The following is a 17,934-nucleotide window of genomic DNA, read 5'->3' on the forward strand; positions in this document are numbered from 1 at the left end:
AGTGAATATATCCTCCCAACATCTGGAAAACCAACACGGCCTGCTGTTCCTTGGTGGAAGGAAGAATGTAGGAGATCATTAAGGAATCACCGCAGGGCTTTCCGTAATTTCAATCGTAGGCCTGCGACAGAAATGCTCTGCGCTTACAGCAATGCGAAGGCTATATGCAGTTGAATGTTTCGTTGTGCTAAGCTAAAATCAAGGCTAAACTATATGGATACCATTTCTCGGACAAATCCGCCATCATCGGTTGTTTGCGTAAAGGCACGGTTCATTTGTGGATCAGGACAATCTCCTTCGCCGATTCGACTAGAAAGCAATGTCATCCCAGTTATCGCTCTAATTGATGTGGCGAACAAGTTGGTTACTCTTTTGGGTTGGTTTCACTTACATCATCCTACTGCCCTGAGTTTATGAGGTATAAATTGAAGGGGGAAAATGGTAGAACGTAGAAAGAAACATTTTATTATTAGAGATTTGCAAAATGAATTAAACATTCGTTTTTGTTTTGATGAACTAAGGTATGAGTTAAAAAATTCCCGTGACACTTTCCCTGGAAATGATATCAGGTTAAATATATTATCTCACCTCCCAAATAGTGCGTTACTACATCTTTTGTCTATTTACAATATATATTCTGTGACCAGATGCTTCCTGATTCCTGGTAAGAAGCATTCCCGTACTGAAACCTGGTAAAGATAATTCATGCCCTTCCAATTATCGTCCTATATCCTTGACCAGTATCCTTGCAAGTTGATGGAACGTATGATAAACTGCTGTCTGCTGTGGTACCTGAAGAGAAACGCTCTAATTGCCCCGGAATAATGTGGTTTCCACGAAGGTAGATTGGTTATAGATCATGTAGTTGCCCTGAAATCCGTTATTCAAAACGCTTTCTTACTTCGCCAACGCCTGGTTGTGGTCTTTTTTTATACATAACCGTACGACACGGCTTGGAGGAGAGGAATCCTAAATAAACTGCATGAATGGGGTATACAAGGAAATCTGTTTGCATTTAATGCTCAGCAGTCGGTCTTTTGAGTTCGAGTTGGAACGAGGATATTCGAAAGTTTCACGCTAGAAAACGGAATACCACAGGGAAGAATCCTCAGTGTTACCTTGTTTGCCGTAACCATAAATAGTACAACAAACTGCGTGCGAAAACCAGTTATGTGTTCTTTATTTCTTGATTTTTCAATTAACGTAACATTTAGAACTTTAGGTACCAGCGAGAGGCTGCTCCAAAATACAATAACCGGTTTAGAATCGTGGAGTAAAACGATTGTATTCACGTTTTCTCCGGAGAAAACGAAATGCATCTACTTTTCACATTTGAGGGTAGATAATGGCCCTCAAGTGTTTTTACATAGTGAATCAGTTGAAGCATGCACACGGGTTAAATTTGTAGGAATGTGGTTTGACCAACAACTAACGTGGATAATACATTTAAAGTAGCTGAAGGTAAAATGTTTAAAAATGTTGGACGAGCTGAGCGTTCTATCTAATAATCGATGGGCAGCTATTCAAGTATGCATGTTGCGCTTCTACCGACTCTAATCAGTTCCCGTTTGAACTACGGCTGCGTGGTTTATTCGTCCTCTCAGTACACTGCTCGTAGAATTTTAGATCCAGTCCAACATATTCATCAATCTTGCAACAAGTGTATTTCGTTCAAGTCCTGTGGTGAGTCAGTAGACTTACCCCTGCAGTAGGTGGAGAGAGGTTAGATGTCCGTTTGGAATAGACAACATGCGAACTATACCAGGGGATAATGAAATGTTATATTATGTTTTACGATTTCTTTGTGTTGTCCATTTATATTCAAGTATTTGAATTGCTGTACTGTGTATCAGCTATTCATGCCTTTTTCTGTAAAGCATAAGGTAATTTTATTATTTTAATTTAGATATGTGAGGGGCTAGACTCAAAACTCACATCCAAAATTTGGAATTAGGAATCCAAATTTGGTGTTGGTTTGTATCAAAACTCACTCAATACTACCGAAAAGTAGAATAGATGGCGGTGGTTGTATCACGGTCACATAACGGATTATGTTAGTTATGATGCCAGCTGCTATCCCACCTATCAGCTGCTTGGAATTCAACAGTGATTTTAAGGTTATGTTTGGTGTTTGCTCTTACAAATGTAATTAGCATTATTCAGTGTATGTGTAATTTTTATTGCTTCTATGGATTTAAGTCAAAATTAGGATGGAACTAAATGTTACTGCAGTTGAAGAAGGACAGAGAACTAGGAAAAGATCTCGGCAATCACAAAACTGGAAGAAAATTGAGGCAGAAGTTGCTAGGTAGGTTTTAACCTACAACTATTTTTTAAGGTTTTTTCAATATTATAATCAAACGTAAAGTGTATCTTTTATTGTTTTTACCAAAACTTTTTTATCTAAAAAATTTTTATCTAAAACAGACAGAAATATTTATCTAAAAACAGACTTATTTTTATCTTAAAATATAGGATCGGCATAACTAATGAGAGAAGTTCTTGGCCCCTACCATTTTCGCAAGCCTGATGGCTCTGAAACCCACAAGTCTTTAATTTTTAATTATGGAAACATTTTTTTGTGAAAGAAATATCGGCAATGGACGAAGAATTTTTACAGCGATCTGGAATTAGCTTTAATGCAGATGCTGATATGTATTCCTGTCATAAAGCTATTTTGCTGGTGAAGTTTGAATTCCTATTGAAGGACTGCTGTAATCCATTTGGAAAAGATTGTGGCTTATTGAGGATTGTGGCTTATTGATATTGATTCCTTTGACTGATTAAAAACCTTAAAATTATGACTTCAAGCCAGGTCAAAAGTTATGCCCATGTCGGAAAGAATGGGCTCAAAGAGAGATTCAGCCAAAGGATGATCAACCAGAATCAGAATCTAGTGTTGTGAAAATGCTAGTGCTTCTGGAAGAGATGGATGCTTTAGTGTCACCACCTGGAATCTCTCGTTTGAAGCTTAAATATGTCAGCAAATGGGATTCAAAAGGCTACTGAAGCAGAAGGTAATAAGAGCACAAGATGCTGTTGTTATTAAAGCAGCTGCTGCTGGTTTTAGTGTTACTGATGCAACATAAACATTAAAGAAGAAACAGTGTCAAGGATATAAAGATCTGAATATCCTGATTGAATAGCTGAAAGCCAAAAATTTGATCTCAGCTCGCCTACAACAAGTTCAGATTTTGATATTGGCACCCAGTAGCTGGAGTATTGAGAAAATAGCTGATGAATTTCAGGTTTCAGTGCGAATGGTGAAGCAGGTCAGGAAGCTCAAATCTGAATTTGGTATTTTGGCGACACCAGAAATAAAAGGAGGAAAAATATTGAAGGATGATATTAGACAATGGGTTCTCAAATCTTTTTCAGTGGTGAAAAAGTTCACATGTGGAAACGTTTACTTCTGTGAAATTTAAAAGAGATGTTAATAGCTTACTGCATACATTATTGTTGTAAAATTTGCTTCTCAAAATTTTGTGAACTTAGGCCAAAGTGGTACATTAAAGTTGGTGCTGCTGGTACACATTCAGTTTGTGTTTGTACCATTCATTAAAATGTTAAGCTCATGGTAGCTGGAATATCCATCAAGGATGACCACAAGATATTGATTGAAAAAAACTGTTTGCAGCTTAGAATCTAAGGATTGCACGCTTCAACATTGTGTGAACAGTGTCCTGGAAAAACTGGATTGAAGTCCTATTTATTAGTTAAACTTAAAAATTATTACTTGGAGGAACTAATAAAGTATAAGCAGTGGATTCATACAGACAGAGACAAACTGGAGATGCAACAGGCGACTATTGAAAATTGTATTGAAGAGCTTTCCTTAAAGGCTTTTTGCTTGACTAGCCACCATTTTGCATTTTGTTTCAAAACATCAAAGTTCATATTTAAAACAGCTGAAGGAAAATTTAAATGATAATCACACCATTATCCTGATGGATTTTGCTGAAAACTATTTGTTTGTTTTGCAAGTTGCTGTACAGGAATTCTATTGGGAGAACAGCCAAGCTACACTGCATCCACTCATGGTTTATTACAATAAAAACGAGCTTCAGAAACTTAGAATTTACATGGTCAGTGATTGTCTACACCATGATATCATTGCTGTTCATATATTTTTGACTGAACTGATCAAATACTTGAAGACAGTGACTGAAATGAAGCATATACACTACATCAGTGATGGTTCAGATGCTCAATACAAGAATTTTATCAATTTGTGCCTCCATGAAGAAGACTGGGATAACAGCTGAATAGAGCTTTCTTTGGTACTAGTCATAGAAAATCAGCTTGTGATGGAATTGGAAGTACTGCAAAATGATTAGCAGCATGTGCTAGTCTTCAGCAACCTATAAAAACCAGATATTGGTACCAAGAGACTTATTTGAATTTTATAAAGAAAATATACCAGGAACAGATTTTTTTTTTATTTCAAGAGAAGTTGAAAGAATCTGACCTGAACAGGAAAGCCAGTAGTAGTGTTCACACATTTGCTGGAAAAAGAGAGAATCACCAGTTTAAGCCAGTTAGCAATGCTAAGATCCAAGTCAGCAGAGTCTCAAATGATACTTTAGTATTTGAAACTGGTGTTTATAAAACTGATAAACTTACTCAAGGCATATCACTTACCAGGTTGCAACCAGGCCAATATGTGGCTTGCATGTATGACAATATATGTGATATATCTTTTGAAAAACATGATGCCCTTATTAGTTTTATGCACCCTCTTGAGCAGATCGTCTTTATTATTGGCCCCCTAGAAAGGACACTTGCTGGATTCCAGAACAGCCATTTCTGCTACTGTTGAAGCTCCATTAATGACATCATTAGGATGACAATATATGTATCCAGAATTCATCCAGTCTCTGATTAAGAAACAGTTTAAGCTGAATTGGAATTAAAAGAATTGTGCTAAAATGTTTCTGACTACTTTAGAAATCTTTATTTTATTTTGAAGCTAATGTAATACTTTTTGTACTCTGTTATTATTACTACGGCTATATTTCATTTTGTTTATGATTTTAATATGTTTGTGCATGTGTAATAAATATTTTTAAAAATTGTGCTTGCTGTAACAAATATAATTAGTTAAAACTGTCTCCTCTGCATTCAATAGGAGGCAAGGTATAGCTATAATAGGCAGTAAAACAGATGATATTACTTAATAAAGAATTATTTTCTACTATTCTAGTATTCATTTAATCCCTAATCATTACAGAAAACTTGCTCCCTGTGTGAAAGATTATCTTTCAACACTTTTTCTGCTACTTATAAACTATGGGCCAAAAACAAACTGCATGGATTTTGTAGTTTAAAAGTTACTCTTTCTAACTATTATAAAACTAACATAATCTAAGAAGGTATACCTGAGATATAAGCTTTCCAAGATAGGTCAAAAATTGAGCTGAAACATTTTTAACCAAATTTGATGATGAATATCTCCTGACATAAGCCTCCAACTTTAGGATGGCACACAAAATTATGCCTTTTTTCAGGTTACAAAGTCTGGTTCTGATTAAAGTACTAGATAAGGAATTATGTAAGCCCAAACTTTGACTTACAAAATGTCTCAATAAGTTTTTAGCTGAATTTCAGCTGCTATATTCCAAAACCAGGTGCTAAAAGAATCTTGTGAATAACATATTTGAATTTAGCATAAAATGTTAACTGAAAGTGTTTAAAACTCAAACCTATAGCTTTATTATCGTCTTCAAAATTATAAGTGGTTTAAATTTTTTGCATGTATGTGCGAACTACCAGTAAGTACCCTTTTTTCAAGAGATCACAGAAAATCAGCAATAGCAGATGAAGAGCTACAATTTGGTAAAATGACATTTAAGATCACAGCGAATGTCTATGCAAAATTTGATGAAGTTTGGAGATGGTCGACTGGGGACCCCTGGTCCACTGGACAAGGAATTACTCAATTTGAGTTTTTTAAAGTGAACTGAAGAACAGTTTCTCTAACAGTTTTTTTAGATATTTGAAAGCAAGGACATTCTTGCTGTAGGCAAGAATACTTTTTTTATAAATTTAGAATTAAGTAAATTTATCTCAAATGGCTTATTGTGTTGTATTAAAACATTAAAAACATATTTTTATTAACAATCTCTTTTTTCAGTAGTTAAAAACTTTTTTATTGTTTGAGTATACTCAGAATAAATGAGTAAATTCTTGAGAAAATATTCTTATTTTGAAGTCTCCGCTTGAAAATAAGAGTGATATTGGTCTTTTAGTTTGGCATAGTTATTCTAGCGGCTATCAAAATTAGGAATCAAAACTTACATAATCCTTAAAAATTGGAATCAAAACTTACTTAATACAAATGTCAGAATCAAAACTTATGTAATCCAAATTTGAAACTTAAATACATTTTTAATTTAGTAATATAGCAACATTTTGATCATAAATACAACGTTTTAAGAATGTTTCACAGAATGATGTAAAAATAGTTTTTATAAAATGTGAGAAAAAAAAAAATTGGTTTTTTCAGTTTTCTGAAAATTCGACTTTGGGTTGGGTTTTGATTCTAGCCCCCTCATGTAATGTGATATATCTTTGTTTATTACAACAAATGTATTGTTTGTAGGTGATGGTAACACGAAAGCATTTTTCGCCCAGAAAAACAAAAAAAAGATTGCTTTTGAAATTTATGGCCAATCATTGTTTAATCTATCAAATATATTTCCATATTTCCTGGTCTCGCTGATGAGTACTTTCTTTTATGATTTTTAAATTCAGTATTTGCAATCACTAATTTGTATTCAGAAAAGAATTCTGAAACCATAGTTTTCTTTCATTTAACTTAACCTAGCCTGTACTTTTTAACTACTTTCCTCTCTCTTATCCTTTTTCTCTTAGCATTCCGTTCTCCTGTTTCCCCATTAACATCAAGTTGTCATCTCCTTTTATGTATTTCATTAGATCATCTCTTCATCTTCTACCAGAAATATGCCGTGGAAGACTTTTAAATCTGGACTGTTGCTGTAAGCTTTTGAGTATACTAATTGCAATAATTATTTCTCTGTGTGCACCCTTTTCCTTTATTCTTATTCATTATTATTACTTTGGCATATCTATTTCTTGATTTTAAAATGCTTGTGACCAAAACTCCTGTTCACTTTACTCATATATGCCATAAAAAATTACATTTGAGAAGTTAAATACATGTAGAGAAAAATTAATGATTGTTGAAGTAAGGAAATAAATTTTTACAATTGTAAATGATATTTTGTATTTAAATTTTTCAATCAAAATATACATCTTTCAATATACATTGTATTTTTATAACCCAAAGTCCTAATATTTTTTAAATTCAATATTAATAGCAAAACATACATTCATTCATTTAACATATAATTATTATTCATAATTACAATATTTACAAATATGTATATATTTTAACAGATTTTAACAACATTAAAAACAAACTTAATTATAAGTTCATTACTTACAAAGTTTTAGTAATATATTGTTAAATAATAATAGTATAAAGCTAATTATTACATAATAGACTAGAATATGTTGTTTTTTTAAAAAAAACTATTTTATAAAAAATAGTTTTTATTTTAAAAAAGTAATTATTTTAAAAAAGGGATAACATAATGAAACATAATTACGGTAATTAATATAATTTATCAAAATAAAATAAAAATATTTACGACCATTAAAATTTATTTAAAAGTGAAGATGGATATTGTTTAATGTTAATATTACATTAATTAAATAATGTGTAATATATTTCTTGTGTGCCTAAAGGAGCAAAGTTAGATATTTATATTTAAATAAAACTCTAATTACAGAGTTGGGTTACATAAATCAGTTGATGAAACATTCATCTTAACCTCTTTAACTGGTGTACATATGTTTATTTAAAAAGCACATAGTCACTGAATTTCTACTGTCCTAATTAAAAATATCTAAGGTTGGCGACACTTTAATATAACAACAGGTTTTAACAATACTTCTTCAACATCTTTTTTACTGCTCAACATGAATGTTGTAGCATGAAAGTGGGCGCATAAGAATGCTACCAGAAGTGTGAAAATTTCTCTACCATTTTTCAAAATTGATTCATTTACTAGGTGGTATCACATTCATACTTCAAATATATTATCTGTAGCCAGTTAAAAACATAATAATTGTTACTAAATTAATTTATATGATCTCAGCCTTCTAAGATGAGATTATTATCTATCTCTAATTAAAAAAATAAAGACTCGAGAACAAATTACTATTTTGTAATGATATAATTTCTGTTTAAGATATAATTCATGTACGCATATCACAGATTTTCCTTTTATTTTAGAAATTAATATTTTATTTAGGTTTTTCTAAATAAATAATCACGGAATGAAATAAACTATATATTTAAAAAAAAAAAATATTAAACAATTATACATATACTTCTATAATCCCATATTGTTACTAATATACTTATATAGAATCACAGTAAAGGTGGCAGCAATTATTAATAAAAGAATGAATTAAAAAAAATACATATACAAGTTTTATGTGCATACAGAAGTTAAGTTTAAATGCATTTATTGTTTTGAAATGTGTAAGTTTACAGATACATAAATTACAATATTAAAAATACTTTTCTTCTGCTATAAGAAGTTGGTAATTGTAGGATTTATGTCAGTGATAAAGTAAAAACTATGTGTAGCTTATAAGAACAGTTTATGTGCGTATAAGATAGTTCACTGAAAATGAACTTGGCCTTGAATTGTGTATAGCATCTGAGAAATGGTGGAAACTTTTAGAAAGAGATGATTTAAGGTCAACATACTTGAGAAAAGTTGGGCTATGTTACTCCTCACTGCTAATTCTCTTTCCTACTGCATTCACAGGCTAACTGGTGCTTTGTTCTTGCCTGACAGCAGTTAAATTTTTCATCAGAGTACATTGCTGTCCTTATTTCAGTGTAGTGGGGTGTATATAAAAAAAGAGTTTAATAGTTCTCTATATACACACAAAATAATTTTATTTAAACAATTAATTTCAAATTTATTAAATATGGTTTCAAACTGTTCAGTAATATACAAAATATATAACGTATAACAAGATATTAAATGTTCAATTTTTAGGATTCTATTAAAATAATTGTTTGAAATTAGTTATTACTTTCAAACATTTGAGTTATTTCATAACAAACAGTTATTTCATAACAAAGTAAATTATTAATATTTACAACAGTCTTTTTTTCTTCAGCGTTGCTGAAAATAATTAATAAATTCTAGCCATAAATAATATTACAATATATAATTACATAAAATGTTTATTCCAAAAATAAATTTATCTGTCAAGATATTGTTACAGTAATTTGAGGTTATTGTCACTGAACAACTGTTTATACAACAAAAATCTTGAATTAAAATAAAATAAAGTATAAAAGATTTAACAAAATTTTATTTTTAACTTCACCAAGAAATTTTTATTGATTGCTTCTTGACATGTACAATATTTACAGGAACTACATCCTTTAATCAGCAATTTGAAGGTATTGTCATTCGCACTGCTAAACATCTTTCCCACAATCTCTTAAAACATTATATTTGAACATATATTACATGGTCATAGTCTTTTGCAAATATTTAATGTTCTTCTTATTCTAATTTACTTGATAGATTATTGATTAAAGCATAAAAAAATAATAAATTATATATTTTTAACAGTGTATATTGGTGATTAAATACTTGGTAAATTAAATAATATTTATTGTAATACTTTTACAAATTCTTACAGATCATTACATTATTCAATGACATTTTTATCTAGATTAAGTATATTGACTTATTTATATACACTGATAAATTATTTGAATCATATGCAACTAGAGAAATAAGCAACAAAAAATACTACTATTAAATATAAAATTTTATGTTTTGTAAAACCTTTCATTACAAGGTTTTTTTAATTGATATCCTAAGCTTTTAAGTTTTTATAACATTACTGATTATTCTTTTACTAAGTCACTTCTTTAGAATAATGTTTGCAAAATATTTCTTTTGTCTGCTCAAATTTGAAGTTGGTTTTATAACAAAAAGTAAAACTATCTATGTAATCAAAGTACTCTGTAAACAATTCCTGTAAATAAATGAAGTGTATTTATTTTTTTAAGATGGAAAAATATCATAATAGATACTATAAGAATTATGAAGAAACTTTTCTGATTATTCTGACAGATGTACTTTTTTTATAGTTTCAGGTAGATTGCAGAAGTGTTTTTATCTGTCTTGGGTACTCAGTTATATGGATTACATACAAATACAATAAAAATCTACTGATTGAATCTGATGAATCTTAATGTAAAATTTTTATTTTAGAACTGATTACGACTAATAACAAAATATGAAATTATTGTATTTCTGACGTGAGTAATACTGCCATGATACTGAAAAAATGACTTATCTGTGTTTAGTTATTATTAGTTAAATAATTTGTATAGTTATAAGTATTATACTTTACACAGTTAAAAATGAAGCAAGTGATTAGGAATTTTTCCTGAATTCAAAAGGTCTTAACATTTTTTAGATTTAAATTGCTAAGGTTTGCAAGGAAATGTATTTCATGTAATTCATTTAAGATTTTATGTTTTACTGTATGATGAAATATCAACAATTATACTTGCTCTTTGTTTGAATTGTCTAACTAAAAGTATATGCAGTGAAAGCAGTGTACTGCTTGAAAATACCTAATCATTGATTTACAGATTAACAATTTAATAAGGTAATCCAGAGTAGGCTTGCCTTTCTTCAAGGTTTTCTATACTCTGTGTAAATTGTTTACTCGTCATTTTATTGAACTTTGAATGTGTGACAGCTATGAAATATGTATTTGTGTAACTGAAATAATATAAGGTGGTCTGTTGTGACCATTATAAACTATCAACTAATTACTTCGTAACTATGTCACCGCATATAAACAAAACAAACATCAGAAAAATTTATAACTTCAGATCGCATTTATTCAATTACTCTCTAAATACTTGGAGTTAATACTGACTTATGAAGGAACTGCATTGTAGTTTTAAAAAGAACTTTGGAAGCATATTTCCAAATATTTAGAAAGGAAATTGTAAATTTATTATTTTATAATATGTGTAAAACTTATATTAAAAACATACCTTATTTAAGAATGATGTTTTTAATAAATGCTAGGAATTGTTTTACATTTCATCTTCTCAGCCATAGACAGTTTTGTGAGTTAATATTCTAAAAACTTTCAATAACATTAAACAGTTTAGTTTAATATAGAGGATGTCTATTAGTTTTCATATGTTTATCTGTGACCCACTGTTCAAACTTTTTGTTAGATGCCATTTACCTAGCAGCTAATTCATAAATAACACTTTTTTTTTAAATTAATGAAACAATTTAATAACTTTAATCAACACATAAGTCCTGAGTCAGTCTTTGTGACAAGTATATATTGTCACCTTACAATCAGTCCGCAAATGGTTCTGCTGTGACTTCTCCTGGTAAGTGATGTTTCCAACTACGGAATAGATATCTTGTAAACTTTCTAAGTTGTCGGAACTTACAATAAGTTGCTCCTTGTGCTGATTCAAGTTGTTGTGTCTGAAAAAAAATATAAAAAAAATTATATGATTATGTGTTATACAGTAATTATGTGTGATATATAACAGTAAGAGGTTATTATTATCAGCAAATGTGTAATCTATATTCAGTTTCAGCCCCTAGATGATTAATATTTCTTCTGTTGACTGTAATTGATTTCCTTAATTCTTTCCTTTAAGTAATTCAGGTCACATAATTTTTGGAAGTAAATAATGTTATTAATATATCCTCACATGAAAACTCATAAGGGGTTAGATTTTGACTTCTTGGAGGGTATAGGTCTTTCTTTGGCCTATCCATTATCTGCATTTATTTCATCCAGAGCCTGATTAATGAATACAGTAACGTTTGGGGATGAATTATCATGTTGGAACTAAATTTGGTAAACAAACATTTTCAAGTTTATTTGGTTGTTCATAACTATTAAAATAGTTATTTAAGAGAAACAGGGATTGAAGATAAACACTTACTTAATAGTCTTTTCAGCAAAGCAAAAAGCCGTAGTTTCATGATTTTTTATTCAACTGCATCAAGCATTAACTTAAGATGTTTTTTGTACTTTTTAAATATATTGAATGTTGGTTTTCAGATCTCCACATAAATGAATTGTGTTCATTAACACATATATTAAGGTGAAAAGTAGTTTCATGTGTAAAAATTACATCGTTGAAAGATAAGTTGTTTTCACTAATTTTGTTTAAAATTTCAATAGTGAACTGGATAAACTTTTCTGTATTGTAATTTTATCTTTTGAGTAGCTAAATTTTGTTTAGCATACAAATGCAACTTTATATGTAGAAATTTATGAATAGTTTTTTTAAAATTTGTAACTCAAGGCTTTGATGAGCGATGGATTTTTAAAACTTCCGATTGCAGGTCGCCTAATTTATTCAACAATTTCTTCAGATACTGTGGCCTTCTTTGTGACTTCTGCTTGAAAACAATCTGGTTTCTTTGAACTGAAAGAACCAGCATCATCAAATGTGGTGGCTCCTTTTCATATGTACAGTCTCGGGTTGACTACTTCTGAGATGTGTGGTTAATTGAAACCTAATCACCAAAGAACACTGGTATCCACAATCTAGTATTCAAATCTGTTAAAAGTAAATGCCTTTACTAGGATTTGAACTATAGAACTCTTGACTTCAAAATCAGCAGATTTGCGATGACGAGTTCACTACTAGACCAACCCAGTAGGTTTAATACCTTGATCTGAGCTACTGGAACTACACTGTTCTTTTATGATGACTTTATCATTTTTTTAAATTGTATTTTTTTAACATTTTTTCTTCAATAATATTTTTTTTAATATTAAGTATTAAATATTGATATAATTATTGTTTTAGTTTTCCACAGGAAATATTATTCATAATTTACTAAACAATTTTCGTAAATGGTATTTATATTGACAATTTAAGCTTTAAGTATTTCAAGTTTTCATTTTATTATCTAGGAGTTTTACTGAGATAAACAATGAATAAGCCAAATTATATATTATATAATTATATATAATTAATAATAACTATTATTATATAATTATATATTATAAATTTTATTGTTTAGTAAAAATGAATATTATTACTTTGAATAACTAGATTCAGAGTATTTTTAGTTTAAACTGTAAATACTCTGAATCTAGTTATTACAAAGTAATAATATTATTTATCTGTTCCTGGGATTTTAATAAATTAAATCGGATCCTTAATAATTAAAAGAAAAAAGTTTAGTTTAACAATAAAATTTAATAAAACTTTTAAAACTATGAACATCTGAAATGACCCATTGCATTGATTTTATAAATTAAATCAACTTCATAACCATTTTCAGTTGGTCTTGCTACCATACTCTGTGATTGGAACTGGTGTTATCACATGGGATTAGCTGATGTTATTGTACATTTTTTCTTTTTCTTTTTTTTTTAAGCAGATATGTATTTAAAATATGTGAAAAATGTGTTGGATTTGTATTACCCATGTACATTTAGTATATTGTTGAATGATTTTATATTTCATAATTATTAAGATATACTCCTTTTTGTATATCGTAGAATATCAAGGTTAACAGAATTATGTCTATGAGATGGTTGGCGAATGTTGACTTCATATTGCTGTGAAGGGTCTTCAAGTGGTCATTGTGTCTTTGAAGCTGCATCCTTGCTGCCAAATATGCAAAGTTGTATAATCAGAACAGTTCAGTTTTCTTTATTTCAGGGGCACTGTGTCATCCTGGTATAATAACTTTAGTTGATACCAGGAGAACAGCAACACCAGTCACTGAAGAGGGTTACTAAGAGTGTCAGAAAACATTTTGAAGTAAGTGCTAAAAAATGTTATTAGAGATTTTTTATTTTCAATATTGATTTGATGTGGTTTTTGAAAAATTACAGTTAAAAAAAATCATTGTCTCTAACTGTCAAGAACAATTTCTATGCAATAATGCTCTGCAAAATCAAAAAGTTGATTGAAAATATTCTCTTCTGTTTTTTTGTGTACATATGTGCACAAATGTGTTTTTTTAATCTTATATTTGTGTTCATGGGTGAGTAAGTATTAAATATTAAGTAATTTAAGTATTAAATGGTCAGTATTAAATATTTTCTTCCAAAATTAAAATAAGTCATTAAAAATTAGGTAATGCATTTTTATTATAAGTAACCTGTTATATTTTTCAGTTGCATACTGTATTTTACTGTGTCATTCCCTTTCTCATAAAAATGAAAATTTATGAAGTAATGGAGCAGATGCATGGTGTTTTTACATTTGTTGGGAGATCTGTTGATTAAAATTCTGATATGGTAGTTAATATGTAATTTACTTTGATAACTACATTTTCTATGAATTATGTACTCGTGTGTTTACAGAATTTAGTTAAAACTTATCAATTTATTTATATCTGTTTAAATGCTTTGTCAAAAAGAAAATTTTGTTTATATATAGTTAAACTCCTTTGTTTTCTCGGTATAGTTACAGTATTAGTGTTCATGTCTATTTTATATATAGGTATAAATACTCATACTGTTATCTATAGAAAATACTATAACGTTTTTATTATATACATATGTGGATTTTTGTATGGCAGACTGGTATCTATTAATACATTAATTATACCCTTAAGTATTATTTATCTATTAACTAGTAGCTGTATGTATTTATCTATTATATTAAAGTAGGGTTAAATATGTGCTGCCCAATCCTGCTCTTCCTTTGAAAGAAAATAACATGAAAGAGAAAAATGTTTGTTAGTGAGGTATTTACAACTGTACTAAGTATTTTGCTTGTGGATTTTACAGTAATGGAGTTTTAAAGTGGATGCTGGACTAATAATTTTGTTCAACATTTGATTGATCACTATTTAGCATGCCAAGAACATAGTACTTTGTCTTAAATGATTGTTGTTAAAATTTTATATAAAATTTTTTTGATTATAAATTTATAGTATAATTAGTATGAATCATTCGTTTCATATTTAATAGGTACTGATTTATCTATTAAAATAATCATAGTTGCTAAAGTATAAATAGTATTTCAAAATTAATTTTATTCTTTCTACATCAGTAAAATTTCCTTATTAGTTCCTTCTTCATCAGTATTCCTGTGTTGCACTTATTGCATCTCTTTCATTAAGTTAGTTCTTCTGATTTATTATTTTTACATTACATAGAACTTTTAGCCTGTTTTCATAAATTATAATTGCACCTTTTCTAACTAGCACAGAATACAGAAACTTCAGTATGAGAGAAATAAGTTGTTGAGTTTCAGTGATTCCTGAACCATCTCAGTAAGTCAGTTTTAGTAAGCCTTAATGGGTCATGTTATGAATTGTAGTTATAAATTGAATTGTAGTTATAAAATGAGTAACTGTTTGTGACTTGAAAAATTTTTACTTCATTTCCTTTATTACTATCTTGCGATCGTTGGAACATAATTTTGCTATAATGACTGTCTATCACTGCCTTACTTGCCATATAATATACACGTTGTTTATAATATTACATTTTGATTTTTAGGTATGTACACATATGTTTCATGTGGAGAATTTTCTTTAATTTATATAATTATATAAATAATCTTAGTATTATTTTTAATACCTTTTTTTTGAGGGTAAGGGAGTAGGGAACTCTCATCAAAATCTGGTTCCAGATGCTGTTTTGGGTGTGGTTGGATTGACTGTAGTAAATGAAAAATAAATAATTCTCGATTAACATTTTTTTTTTGGTAAAACTTACAAATAATATTAATCATAATAATAATAATGTAAAGTAATAAAATAAAAATTGATACTCGTTACCTATAATTCTTAGGTTGTTGTTTACATTTATTAATATTCCTAAAAAACAGCTTTTTTTGGTACTCAGTTTTTTAAAAAATTTACAATTTTTAATTATTAATTCACAGTAATATCTATACCATTGATTCCCGAAGTGGTCCAGGTGGACCCCCGGGGGTCCACGGGAGACTCAACGGGGGTCTATGTTGGTGTGACAAAAAATGGGGGTTCACAATTCGTAAGCGGGGGTCCACGAAAATTCATCTGGTTTCGATAGTGAAGAACTAAAAGTTGGCTTGACTTTGCGTATCAATCTAGGCAGATAATGTTTTGAGAAGCTCAGCGGCTGTTACTTGTAAAAACTTGCATATTTCATATTCAGTACAACGAATGTGATTGTCATTGTAGAAGTTACATTATGTTATTAATGTTTAATTTTAATTATATTACAACAATTTTATTATATTACATTGCAGTATGATAACAATAATAATTAATAGTGTAATGATTACATATTTTAATAAATGCAACACAAAAAAATATACTATTTTTCTTTTGCTTTTTACTACTCTGAATGGGAAGTTTTCTAAATAAAATAAGTGAGAATTGATTGCTTGTGAGTAGATTTCAAAAATGTAAAGTTGGATGGAAGCATTTTTTTTGATTGGCCAACTTTACTTTTTTGACATCCACTCGCAGCACAGTCAATCAAAAATTAACCAATCAATTCTCACTTTTTTTTCAGAAGCTGTTAGTTCGTGGAACTCAGCCGTAATGCAAATTTTCATAGTTAGATCTAATCTTCACATTTTCCGTCGACTCGAAATGTGGTAGAAATGTAGCTGCAGGGGGTCCACCGGAAGCAGCAAAATTTTGAAAGTGGTCTATGAGAAAAATAAGTTTGGGAACCTCTGATCTCTACTAACCTGTATAAGGAATCCTTTTTCCTTAAATGTTTGTTCCAATTTTTCTCTTGCTAATGACTTTCTGCTTTTCCTTCTTTGGTTTTCTCCTGAATAACATCTACTTGCATCTACAGATAGCATTTTCTTTTCTTGTAATGATGGTGTGGCTCCACCAGTGAATTTAAATTTACACATGGACACCTGTAAATAATTGTAGAGATTATTTTACATAGATTTCAATAAAATTCAATCTAGAAATATATCAATAGTTTTATAGTCCATTAGTATATATTACATACTTTTAATTGGAATTTTATTCTATGTTATAAGTGTTTTTTATTCATAAGCTTTTCATTTCTGAGACTTGTGAAGAATAACTCCTGAAATTTACTGAAGCGTTTTTTTATCATTGTTATTAACTTAGATAACATAGGAAAATGAACACGTTGTTTATTTTCTTATTTTAATTTTGGTTATTATATACTTTAATATTGTAAGCCTTATTTATCTTGAATGGAAGTATTAAATTAAATTCTTTAGTTCATTGTTATAAGTATGAAATTTTAAGCTCCATTAAACATGATGTACAAACTTGCTAATTTTTATGGTTAAGAGTGTATTATTTTTATACTTATTGTCATATACTTCCTAATCTTCATCATTCAAATAATTAATAACCTCATTCACATCCAACAAATTTAAAAATCAAACCACTTTCTTCTAATATCTCTTTGTTACACATTGTACACAACTGTCTCCCTTCTTCCCTAAATAGCCCATTGTTTAAACTGAGTTTACTATATCTAACTCTAAAAATTACGCTTCTACTGTACCTACTTTACTTAATTATGACTTATTACACTCCAATATGTATGACATCCCCTAAATCCCAAATTAGGCTTTTATACAAACATTACATTCAGCTTGTGTGCTTTCAGTCCACTCACTCTTTGCCTCCTTAATACCTTCTAAAATTTGGGTGATCCTTCCATTCATTTTTATTATTAGATAACCAACAATCATATTTATTTGCCAGTTCTTGCCACTGCTTAATCCAACTCACAATTACACTAAGTTCAGCTAATTTTTTTGGCAGTCTCTGACCCGGTAGTTGAAAAGTTTTCAATATATAGTTAATATGTAAATTAAAAAAAATTGTGACAATAAAT

General features: G+C 29.5%; 1 protein-coding gene across 1 annotated transcript in view; it reads right to left on the reverse strand.

The window, feature by feature from the left end:
• Positions 1-8,088: 8,088 nt before the first annotated feature.
• The window catches only part of LOC142319437 (uncharacterized), an 87,207-nt gene continuing 77,361 nt past the window's right edge, over positions 8,089-17,934 (reverse strand). The window contains exons 4-5 of the mRNA XM_075356718.1: positions 16,787-16,966; positions 8,089-11,594 (exon numbers count right to left, since the gene is read on the reverse strand). Coding sequence (XP_075212833.1) covers positions 11,460-11,594; positions 16,787-16,966 — 315 coding nt within the window. The 3' untranslated portion in view covers positions 8,089-11,459. The remainder of the gene's footprint in view (positions 11,595-16,786; positions 16,967-17,934) is intronic.

This window comes from Lycorma delicatula, chromosome 2 (assembly GCF_047948215.1).
Source record: "Lycorma delicatula isolate Av1 chromosome 2, ASM4794821v1, whole genome shotgun sequence".
NCBI classification, from domain to species: domain Eukaryota; kingdom Metazoa; phylum Arthropoda; class Insecta; order Hemiptera; family Fulgoridae; genus Lycorma; species Lycorma delicatula.